The sequence below is a fragment of the Colobus angolensis genome, unplaced genomic scaffold, assembly GCF_000951035.1.
Source record: "Colobus angolensis palliatus isolate OR3802 unplaced genomic scaffold, Cang.pa_1.0 Scaffold78, whole genome shotgun sequence".
Taxonomy (NCBI): domain Eukaryota; kingdom Metazoa; phylum Chordata; class Mammalia; order Primates; family Cercopithecidae; genus Colobus; species Colobus angolensis.
The window spans coordinates 3315560-3328058 of NW_012121598.1; the positions used below are offsets into that span (position 1 = coordinate 3315560).

General features: G+C 35.7%; 1 protein-coding gene across 2 annotated transcripts; it reads left to right on the forward strand.

Annotated features, from left to right (window-relative positions):
- Positions 1-201: 201 nt before the first annotated feature.
- CTXN2 (cortexin 2) lies at positions 202-12291 on the forward strand. Of its 2 annotated transcripts, none has more exons than XM_011928564.1 (2): positions 202-383; positions 9782-12291. In XM_011928564.1, exon 2 carries the CDS (start codon positions 9839-9841, stop codon positions 10082-10084), a length of 246 nt encoding a protein of 81 aa, XP_011783954.1. In that variant the 5' UTR covers positions 202-383; positions 9782-9838; the 3' UTR covers positions 10085-12291. The 2 variants fall into 2 exon arrangements, with proteins under 2 accessions (XP_011783954.1, XP_011783955.1); XM_011928565.1 differs by lacking the exon at positions 202-383 and adding an exon at positions 721-974 and having other exon boundaries at positions 9782-10084.
- The last annotated feature ends 208 nt before the right edge of the window (positions 12292-12499 follow it).

The following is a 12499-nucleotide window of genomic DNA, read 5'->3' on the forward strand; positions in this document are numbered from 1 at the left end:
GAGCCTGTTGCTGCTGGAGCCGATTCCCTTCCCCTCCTCATCTCCCACCTCCTTTCAGTCTCACATACACACACAGACGTTGTCACAGACACACGCGAGCGCAAATATTTACACACTGCCACACCGAAGAAATCCATGCACGTTTTCCTGCAAACGCGCGCGCGCACACGTACTTCGGCGGGCGCCCACGTCCTCTGTCTCACCGACAGACAGAGACATTTACACTTCTAGGCCAGGAAAACGCTAACCAGGGTCCTGTGACTCCACGCAGGTTCCAGAACACGCCTTTACATTGTTACTGAACCGATCAGCGAACGCAGACAAACGTGCCAACACTTAAGTCTACTGGCTGGACTTCATCTCCATGGCAACAAGCATGGAAGGTGAGACATCGCTGTCTGCGAAGTAACTTTCTCCCCCTTCCCTCCGCATTAACTGACAGCGTTCCAAATGCAGGTCGATTTGAGAAGCATGTCCTCATTCTCTTGTATTTCTGAAGCAAAAGAGCGGGGGGTGGTGGGGTGGGGTGGGGAGCCAGCAGGTCTGATAAGTTCAAATTCTAAAGGGGAAACAGCACCGGTAATGCTAGCGCTACTGCTGATGCGGCTGCCAGGCGGGGGAAAGGTGTTGTGTACGTGCAGATTGCTGATGCTTCTCCCATAATGTTTTGCAGGAAGTTTCCATGCTTCTTCGGTTTAGTACGTAGAAAGAGACCTGGAAACAAACAACGCAGAATGATGATGATGCTCTAGGTTTCTTTAATGAGATATTTGGAGAATTTTCAGACCAGGTTTCCCAGTGCTTTGGAAGGATTGAGTGTCAGAGTCCTTGAGCCATCCAAAGATTATCTTAAGAGAGAAATTCTCTTAAGGTTGAAATCTGAGGGTTTGGGGGTGGATTCTGGCAGATCCTAAGGTTTGGGACCTCTGGAAAGCCCTGAAAATTATGCATTTCACCATGATGAAGACATCTAGGTTAGTAATTTAAGGTTTTCCTTTGATTCCAACACATTCAATTCTTAATGATTAACTACCTCTGTGCAGATGTGGTTTCAATAACGCTTCTATTCTCTCTTTTACTGGGATATAATAACCTTTATATTTTGTGTGGAGTGTGTATATGTATGGAATGGTTCATTATTTTTTAACCTTGAGTTTTCTTATATGTCTTATTTCATGAAAGTATGAATGTCACCATTAGCAGTAGAGATTATTATATCTAATGACCAGTGCTAAAATACTTTCTACCTAGAACATCATATTCCACTCTAATAGTTACTATTTCAGGTTTATTGTTTGGAATACCATTACTAGAGAAATAAACAAGAGGAAAAACCTGTTGATTGAAATAAAGCACAGGAAGATCTTTCTTTAATGGGTACACACTTTTTAACATTGGTTTCTGTAATTGTGCATTGTTGCATGATTAAATGATTTTATCTGAAAGGTGTATTTTTATATCTCTAGTAAGGTTATTTCACAGAAGAAATAAACATCACTAACAATATTCATGAATATGAAAGGCTGCATATCAGGTATAAAAATACTATCATCTTTGCTTAACTACTTACAGAGATATGATTTGTAAGTACTGATCACAGTAAGACTTTGTTTTTTTACTTACTAGTTGCTAATTACAAAGCAACTTCATGAGATTTCAGCTATTTGATATCTACAGGAACACCCTTGGCCCAATCTTATGACTCATCAGTACTTAGAAATCTTAGTGCCTGAGAATTGCTGTGAAGTAAATGTACTTTCAACCAAGTTACTCATTGCCAAAGTACCTAATCATTTATTCCAGTGAATATGGCTCAAGACAGTATTTTATCATTTGCAGCAGTAGTGTTAAAAGATACTTAAATATTTTAATCATTATATATATTGATCCTGATATTTAAACTGCATTGTTGATTTTACCCAATGTTGTGGTGTAATATATTTCAAATAATTTTTACCACTACCCAATTTTGCATTCTACTTATTTTTGAAAATTCATTTTTTAAACTATTTTTATATGGATTTTTAAAAAATATATGGTTTTGTAACTTAATCTAAATTTTCTCAGATTTCTTTCTTTTTCTGTTCCCCAGTAAACAGGATATTAAGATGATGCTTCTCCAGGGCTAGGCATTACAGTGTCTGTTGTGAAGAGCTCTTCCAGCAATTAGAGAAAGTGAAAATGCATATTTTATCTATAACTGTTGAGCATTTTGAATACCTTAGTAATTGTGAATGAATTAGCTTTATAACTGGAGACTTTTGTTTTTAACAATATTTTGTTATTAACAATATTTTTATATCATATTATGCTCTATATCAATAGAAAAGCAGAAGACCTGGCACACTTAACAGTATATTCTCAAAAACTTTTGATTTGGTGTTGAAATGAGACAAGTTGTTCATTTCACGGAGCAAGTAAAATGTAAAGTTTGGGCAATTGTTTGAAAAATTTAGGCCTGAAATACTGGTATTTCAACTGCTACATATATGGTTTAAATTACCAAAACCATCTATTTGCTGAACACATTGTTAGGCAATTGCTTAACTTTTTACTTCTATTTGCTTGTGTAGGCACAGCCTGCAGCAATGGTCAGACTTTTTAATCAGCCTTTGAATATTACTTTTTCAGTTGCTCTCCTTGACCTGTATTTTGTTTTCATCTTTAGTATGAAGTGTACCTTTATGATAAATATAAAAGCCTGTTTTCTCTTTTAAGATATTAATAAAACATTTGTTCTTTCTCAACCCATTTTTTTTTTGTTGTTAAAAATGGAAATTTTATACTTCTTTGAACCCAGGTAAATTTACGTAGCTCTTCCTTTAAAAACTGAATATGCAGTCATGTCTTCATTATTGAAAGTGATTCATCTTATGATTTAACCTTCTGTACCGACTAAGTAAAACTTACTTTCTGTCAAGTTTATTTAACACCTGACTCTATTTTCTCATTACCCCTCACTTCTAAATCCAATTCAATTTAGTGTCCCTCCTAGACTCTCAACTAAATTTTTATAATGATGCAATAATTCTGAATGCCAACCATAAGACCCTGTTTTTCAGTGTTTAGTTTCCATCACCACTGCAGAATTTGACACTGTTTGCTAATGACTCCTTCTAGAAACCGTAGCCTCCTTTATTATAGGTGAATTTTCTGCTACAGATTTACTCATGGTTCATCTTATGTAACTCCAGGAGGAGATCCTCCTTGTAGGAGAGGCATCCTTGAAGCTCCTTGCTAGGCTTATTCCATCTTTAATCCTTTGTGGTAACAGAAAATAGACTTGAATAGAATTACAGTAAAATTGCTCTCTGGATCAATCTAGAACAAGTCCTTCTGGCTTTCTACAAGATAATATTTCAAATATTTGAGTCTACTTATTGTCCTCCTTGGTCTTCCCCTTCCTAGATAAAGCTCAACAATTCTATTCTCTTTAAGTTTTGATCTGCAAATATTTCTATACAACTGGGCTCTCTCCATCCTGGATAGAGTCTTCTACACAAACCTTATTTGACAACAATACTTTAAAATATTCTCCCCATCAAAAATTTTATGCTAGACAAAATGATCTGGATTAATTTATTGAAAGCTGACAATTGAGTGCCTACTATGCACCACACATGAGTACCACAAATTCACCAAGTCCAGAAATAAACTCGTCATTTACTTTCTAAGTCTGTACTTTGCTCTTATTTTCTTTGTTTTGATTAATAAAAACACTCTATTTACACTTGCCAGAGCTTAATAGTGTAGAGTCCTCTTTGATGCCTCTCTCTCCATGGACCCACTACTTTCCAAATCCTACCCCTCGTATTTTTCTAAATATTTTCCAACCTCTACCCTCTTCCACACATCTACTCCCTAGTGTAGACCCTCATTGCTTCTCACCTGAACTATTTCTTTCCCATGATGCTCTCTCCCTCAAAATTATGTCTATTTCAGTCTCATCATCAAGCCACTCAGCCTTTAAGCAAATAAATTTCAAACTCTTAGCCTGACAGTCAAAATATTTCACAATTTGGCTCCAACCTACCTTTCCAATGCTTTGTTTCTCATACTCCCCCTTGCCTGTTCCAAATTGCTCACTGTGCTGTGAATAAATCCAGTAATTTTTGCCTTCATATTTGTTGTCATGCTCTTTTCTTCTTCACAGATCTGAATCATTCTGTCTCTCAAAATTCAGTTCAAATACAATTCTTGCAAGAAAAACTTTCCTGATCCCTCAGTTGGTGAAATCTTGATTTCATCTAAACTTGTTTATCCTTTTTGGATCTTCTTTTTTTTTCACCAAGATATTGAAGATAATAATATCAACACTATGTGGGTGTTGTGGAAATTAAATAAAATAATATATGTAAAGCAGTATTTGATACACAGTAGATTTTAAATACAAGTTTGTTTCCTCTTCCTTTTTTATTGCTTTTGTAGAAGCCTACGTTGTTGTTTTTTTTCCTTGTGTGTACATGGCTCTTCTCCCTTACTAGCTGGAATCTTTTTGAGTAGAGAAGTCCATGTCTACTAGAGCATACTAGCAACCCAATAAACATTTTTCAATGAAAGTATAGTGAATATATGCGGTTTTACTTTATATGTGGCCTGACATATTATAATAATGTTATTACTTTCTATCATTTGCACCCCCACTCAATTTAAGACATTTGCTTTTATAAGCCACCACCTCGTATCTTTGGCTCAGGCTAACTTGATTAATTGCAGCTTACAGATTTATTTTACATGAACTGCCAAGTCATTATCTCCCCTGTTTGGAATTGGTGCATCTCCTTCCCTCCCACTTAAACAAAGGGCTTTAGAAGTGTTTCTATTAAATTTTATGTTCTAGCTTCAACCTAGAATTCTAGGCATCAGAATTGTTTTGAGTCTTTATTCCATGTGCTGTCATATTTCAGCCAAGCCTTGTCAAATGTAATAAGCTTCACTTCAATATCTTCAACTTAGTCACTGTTCAAAAACACTGAAAAGTATGTGTAGATAAAGTGAAACCTTTGTAATATCACACTGGAGACCCATGTCCATGATTACAGAACCTGATATTTATTAGGGTAGTTCAGATCTATGAATCTGCGTAAAAACACTATTAACCAGGCATATCTCATGTCTTCCCCACAAAGATATCATGGGAGACTGTTAAATGCATTGCCAAAATAACTAAACCATGTCCATGCTATTTCCCTGATTCATCATATTAGTAGTAAACTTTTGTAAAGGAAGTGCATTGGCACTACCTATTAAACTCATGTGAACTTTTAATGACTTCTTAAATATTGACAAATTGCTTGTTAAATAATTAATTATGGGTTTGCAACAAAGACCTATTCCAAGGTGCCAATATATAATTTTTACAATTCCCCCTTACTCCTCTTAAAAATTGAGACATTTGTCCACATCCTTACCTCTGGCAGCTCTTTCATGGTCTGTAATTTCTCAAAAGTCTTGAAAGTATAGCTCCAAGTTATAAATTATCTGATCATGAGGTTTTTAACTCATTTAATGTGGCTAAACATTATTCTACTAAAGTATTGTCTGTTTACATTGTTTGATTGTTTTTGTGTGTGTGTCATTTCTAAAACCCATTCTATATTGGTTAAAAAGACAGAAGTAGATTAAGTAGTTCGGCCTTTTTTTGTTATTTGATAACATTAAACCATCCTGTGCAAATAAAGGGCTTAATCTTATACTGGTCTATCTCTTGATCTGAGCGTATTGTATGTGAAACCCTTCCACCTCAAAGCCTTTGTAAAGGCTGTTTCCACAAATTTCAAATCCATTCCTCCAAATATTTCCATGGTTCCCTTCTAGACATCATTCAGGGCAAATATCATCTTCTTAGGGAAGCCTTTGCTGACCTCTTTAACTAAAGAAGTGCCGCTTATCCATCATCATTCTCTTTCCACTTAATGTGCTTTGCTTTCTTTCATAGCCTTTATGACTATAAGTACCTGGTCTAATATATAGATGTGGATATATAGAGAGATAATTTTAAATAATTGTGTCTGACTTCACCACTGGATGTAACCCTCAGTTTGGCAGGTGCACATTGTTATCTAGTTCACCACTGTACTCTAGTACCAAGAAAAGTACTAGCATCTAACAGATACTCAATATACATTTGGTTAATGAATAAATTAAAATAGTATTATATATCACCTTAAGTTCACTTAGCTCTTTAGATTTCTTGACAGCATTCTGAAAGTTTTTGGTCACTTCTCAGCATTTTCCCTAGTTATACTGCATTGCTCCTATATTTGTACCAAGAATAGAGACATAGAGTGCTTATTAATTACGTTCAAAGCCATGAAACAGCCATCCATCTATTCCTCCAAGGTAGTATAAAAATGGTGACTTTGTTTATTCATTAACAGTGACTCTGCATATCTATTCATTCTTTATGCCTTTACCTGATTCCAAAAGCCTCTGAAGTATCTTACAATACCTTCTTAGCTAAGGGTAACAGTCAAGTAATGTAGAGGGCGGGGACAGAGGAAGAAGGAGTAATTATACCGGAAATCTTAAGCTAACCAATGTCACTATAGTGGAATACAAAATTTAACCCTGTACTTCCTGGCACAAACTAATGCCAGAATATATGATGGCTATATATCTTTCCTTAGGAAACAAAAGGAAACTCCCAAGGTTGTTAGGAAAGATCTGTTTTCTCCACCTTTGAATTCTAAAAATGATGCGAGTCTAAGAATGCTAAGGAAATTTGATAGAAAAGAACAAAAACACTGAACTCTGAAAGAGCTACTGAGTTTTTATACTTACTTTCAAATACAATTTTTGAAATCAAATCAAAATTTTCTTTTTCATTTTAACTAAATGTATTTTCATGCTTTTTGGATATCTATAAACTAGAGTATTGTACAAAACTTTATTTGAAGGACTTTATTCCTCAAAAAATATATTCTTCAATATATTTAGTTTAATTCAATTGAAATATTTATTGAATACTTACAGTGTGCTGGGAACTGTGATCATTATGTGAGAAGTAATTACTTTCCCTTTAAAAACAATAACTAACTCATTAATTTATATATCATCTAAAGCTCTAGGAACAAAGTATTATTTGGTGTATGATGGACATATTATATTCTAAAATATAAAAGGATTTTGTTCTAACTAGGAAGATGCCTTGTTTTAAACTAATAGTAACAAATGACAAGAATGTTGTATTGCTGCCTCTAAAAAAAATGCCTCTTTTTGTTGGTTTGTTTGGTTGGTTAGTAGATTTTAAGAAAAATAGGAGTGTAGTGGATTAATCACTGGTTAAGAGCCAACAGACTCAACTCCTTCAACAATCAGCTATGATACTGTGTCTGTGTCTACATTATGCATTTTCAAAACACCTCAATAAATTTAGCTAACATCATAACTATAATCAGTGTAGGCTACTGCTAGACAATAACAAAAAGAACTAGTTGAAAAATGAACAGATCATTAAAACTGCCCAGGTGCTTTAACTTTTGTGATGTCAATTGTTAAAGGTTGGATTTTCCAGAAGTCAGACTCTGAGACAGATGTTAGTTTGCTGAATTTTTATTGAAGACTGTCCTTGGGCTCAACAGTCATGGAAAAGCGGGGACTTAAACAGGAGTGGCCAGAAGTTGAACTGTGCTATGGACCCAGTGACAGTCTCCGCTGACCCCATATAGAACTCTGAAACTAAAATAGATTTTAGAGTTGTCTCCCTTTGATACAAGATGGCCACGCCTTTATACTATTATATAATCAATCATTGAGTATGGCCTTCCCTGGGAAGGGCCGTGACTTTGGGTGAAGCAGCTCTCTGCAATCGAGGCAAATGGTGAAAGGGACTTACAGCTGAAGACTGTTCGCTGGCAACATTCCTTGCTGCTGGGCAACAAGTCCTTCATTGAAGGGAATCTATTGGGAAACCACAGCATCCATCAATAAACCACTTTTATTGCCTCATCTTACCCACGTATCCCCTGAAATATCCACATGTTGTAGCCCAGCAAGGTTATGCTCTAGTAAAAAAAATAAATGGACAAGTTAGTTGGCTGAATCATCTCCTTGGTCCAGCATCTCCATACAGAAACATCCTGCCATTCAGTTTCTCCATCCATTAAATAAATGATCCAGTGAGTGTATGGATCTTAACAAATGACTTTTAATTGACAAAAGCAAGAAAATTAGACATTTAGTCAGCAAAAGAAGTTCCAGTTAAGTCTGTCATTAGAGATTCAATTCAGTCCTCTGTGCCTTTTACAGGATAAATACCACAACAAGAACTCAATCTTCCAGAAGATCATTCTCAGCCAATAAGTGTCCCTATATTTAAAAAACTAAAGTCTTTTCACTATACTATATTGATTAGGACAAAAAATGACTTAGTGGAAAGAAACTCAACAAGGATTTGAACAATATTTTTCCCTTTACTAAACAAAAAATCAAACAATGAACATAAGCCATAACTATTGAATATTTCTGCCACTTAAGGCTTGAGGATAGAGCTTTTTTGTAATCTAAATCATTATAAAACAAAATATTGATTGATATTAATTGGTATATTATTTGCAGAATAACTTTGAAAGCTACAAGGCCTGCTTTTATTACTCTTTTTTCATTCCTTACCTTCCATCCTTTATTCCGTCTCAGTTGTTTCCTGAAAATTAGGACCAAACAAACCTCAAGGGTCAGTAATTTTAATAAATATAATTCTTAAAAATTATCAGAAAAAACAACAATAAAAAAGAAAATACCAACAGTCTATTATTTGTAGTTACTGGATAAAAAGCTATTTGATGACAGTCCGCTCAAAAAAGGTGGCTGTACATTAGTAATTATTTGATTAATTAAATTTATCTTTATTTGTAATTAATTCATTTAACTACCTTAAGACATCAAATGGGAAAAAAATCTTTTGTTTCAGTTCAACATATACTTTCTGAATGCTTTAGTGTTAGTTTTAGAATCTCAGCACAATAGGGACTTAGGAGTGGAAATCTCATTGGGAGGGCGACTGGGGAGCTTGTCTTGAAGTTGAGTTTGCAGAGAAAGCATGCTGTTTAACTTGGATTTTATGTTTACTTAGGGTGTTCTGAAAGCTAATGGAGATGGTGGGGAGGTGGCTAATGGCCACAGCCACTGCTGCTTATTACTTGCAAGCTGCTCTGTTCGGCACTGCCTGCATTCATGTAATTTTAAAAACATAATTCCTCTCTTTAAGAAATTGACACTTAGTGTATCCAGTGGTAGTGAAGAAAAAAATGTAAATACATACATATGAAACCTAAGGGGGTGAAAAAGAAAGAAGTCATTATATCTGTTTAAAAGGATCAGAATCTATACCAGTCAAAATGGCACTGGAAATAGACCTTGAAGTATGGACTTTAAACAGTTTGAGCAACTTACATGCTATGATTATTTATATTATCTACCTACGCGTGCAAATATGAGGTGAAAATTAGATGACAATTCAGATCAAAGAAGCAGCTATCTAACTGTCTAGCAATGAATCAAAAGATTTTAGGGCTGATAATTTGAATACTCACCTTCATACTTGATTTATTTAGAGTATGTAGGCACAGTCTTATGTGTCCACAAAGGTAATTCTTCAATTACAACAGTTGGAAATAGCACCTCCAATGCTAATTTGATTCTGATATGTATCTGATGATATTTTCAAACATCTTTTGTGAGTTAAGTCAAGAAGGTTTGAAAAATGTCAGATTTTAATAAGCAACAACCTACCCAATACCATACAAGGGTAAAACTAAACTGAGTCCAATTTTGTACCTAGGCGAAGAGTTGATCCCAGAAGGAACTGTGAAGAGCCACAACAATGTGCCAGTGAATAATGAGTAGTACCTACTGTGGCAACTCGTCAGCTAAGATGAGTGTCAACGAAGTATCAGCTTTCTCATTGACTCTGGAGCAAAAAACTGGCTTTGCTTTTGTTGGGATTTTGTGTATCTTCTTGGGACTTCTTATTATCAGATGCTTCAAAATCCTGCTAGACCCATACAGTAGCATGCCTTCCTCTACATGGGAAGATGAAGTTGAAGAGTTTGATAAAGGAACATTTGAATATGCGCTCGCGTGAGAGTTCCAGCTATATGATTTTTATGGTTGCGCCATTGGGACACATTCTGGATACAATTGTAATTACCTTGAGTGTGTGGGAGAGAGGCTCATTTTGTTCAGTGAATTCAATAAACATCTGTGACTAATTTCTTCACCATGCTGTGTAAATGATAAACTATCATTGGGATTCATCACTTTCCTCTGTTCCCACTTAGAGGTTTCCAATGAATAGAGCATAAGGATTGCTGCAGCAGTGTTTACCATCTTTATTCTTATCTTGAACAACTGCCTTGAATTTCTGCTTCCTTTCTTGTGCTAATAAACTGTGCTAAAGGCATCTTGCTCTCTCCCTTCTGCAAAGTCCAGGCACCCCCTCCACATGGCAGGCTCAGACCCCTTTAGCTTTAGTAAGTCAGGTCTGAAACAGAGAATTTAGTCCAAACAATAATCAAAATATTATTTGTCTAATAATAGCCATAGGTCAAAAACATTCACAGGTGAAAAAATATCTCAAAAATCTAACACCCAAAGCCTACAAGTAGTCACAGGCCCTAAAAGTCCCCAAATTTCACAGAGCCCTGACCCTCCTATCTGTCCTCTTTGTCGCATCTCTTGCAATAAAATCCCATAGCTTGCAATCCAAACCAGACCTGACTCATACTGATGCTCCCTCCCCTATCCCTTGCATAAATAGAATTTAAAAGGGAGTTTCCAGCATGACCTAGTGGATAGAACACTCTAAGCAGAAACAAAGACAGTCTCAGCTGTGCCACCAGTAGAGCTATGCTCTAATGGGTAAGTCATCTAATCTCTGTGAGCTTCAGTGAAGAGTAGTGCTAACATCCTTTTCAATTCTAGTGCCCTATGAATGCTACAAATGTACCTGAAAATCCAGAGATCTGAAACGAATGAGGATTTAAGATATCATGAAAAGTTTTTCAGATTAGGAGCCTAAACTCAGAGATTTGAATTCTAATGTTAGCTTAGCCCAATAACTAGCTTTATGACCCAGAAAGTTACCTAAGGGGAACCTATCTTCCACAACAAGAATTAAGAAACCCATCCTGCATATCTTCAGGAATACCGAGAGGGCCAATTAGATATAATGAATGTGAAAGCATTTTGTAAACCATAAAACAGTATCTAAACATACCTTGCTATCATTATTTATTGTCCTCATCCGTAGCAATAATATTCTCAAACCCTAAGAAGCAATGGCTTAGTGTAAAGTATTCAATCTCTCTAGTATTTCATTCTCTTCAATTGGGAAATAAAAAGATAGAATTATTTAGTTATAAATTCTTTCCAACTACAAACTTCTGACTCTCTATGAGTCAGAATGGAGGAACATAGCAGGAGATAAATACAAAACTATTCATGTCCTTTGAAAACACAGAACTGCAAAACATACCACAAAGGAACAAGACTAATATTGCCAAGGGGTAGCACTAAATTAGTTACTTTCAATTTATTTGATACTCTTATCAATTATTTGAGTTGAAGACCACTATTTCCATTTTATTTTTAATCTTAATTTTGCAGAAGAGAAGCTGAAGCTGAGAGAAATTAACTAGCTTCCCAAGATCACCATAGCTAGGGAATGGTTATGTTAGGGATTAAACTTGGGCAGTTTAATTTCTGCTGTATCCCTAGACACTGTCCTCAACACTTCTACATAGCTTATAGACATGGTTACTGCTCAGGTCTACGGAATTCCAAAACCACCTGTCTCTGTGAGATTCCTTGATGCTTTCCATCTCAAAATAGATTTAGAACATATCTGTTATTAGCTGTGGATCTTCTGGATCAGATCCTCACCTCAAGGAGGCTCTCTGTACGCCAGCTGGTTCAAGAGTGTAGGCCTGGTACACATCTCATAGCCAGTTAGTAACTTGGCCCAAGAACAGGTCATTGGGCCAAGTTCAGCTGAACGTACTGAAAATTGTGTGTGCCAGGAAACTAGGTCTCTTTATTGATCAAGCCTTTTAAAGTACCAGATGTTTCACTTGTCTCCCAGAGAAGACACCTACCAAGACCCTCCATTTTGATGACTAGAACAAACCAAGGCGAGATCTTTATTTCAAAAGAAGAAAGACCTCTACAACCAAGAAAACTTTATGAAATATGAGCATTGTTTCTGGAAGTTCAACTCCGATAAGCTTTTCAAGTATATCAACTCTACCATAATATTATTTCCAAATCCACTAAAGAAAAATTCTATTAACCAAAAGTGTCTTCATCTGTGGTTTTTATTCATGGTCTATTGGGTGCCTTTGTTTTTTGGTTTTTTTTTTTTTTTTTTTGGTGGGGGGTGTTGGGGGGATAGAAAAGTCAGCATCTGTATTTTCAGAAACAGAAAGAATATAAAACATATAAAAGGCTGGTTACAATATGAAAACAACATGGAAATTTCATGAAATGTTAATTCTTCTAG

Coding starts and splice junctions, on each gene's coding strand:
- CTXN2 (XM_011928564.1), top strand. CDS start 9,839: ATGAGTAGTACCTACTGTGGCAACTCGTCAGCTAAGATGAGTGTCAAC.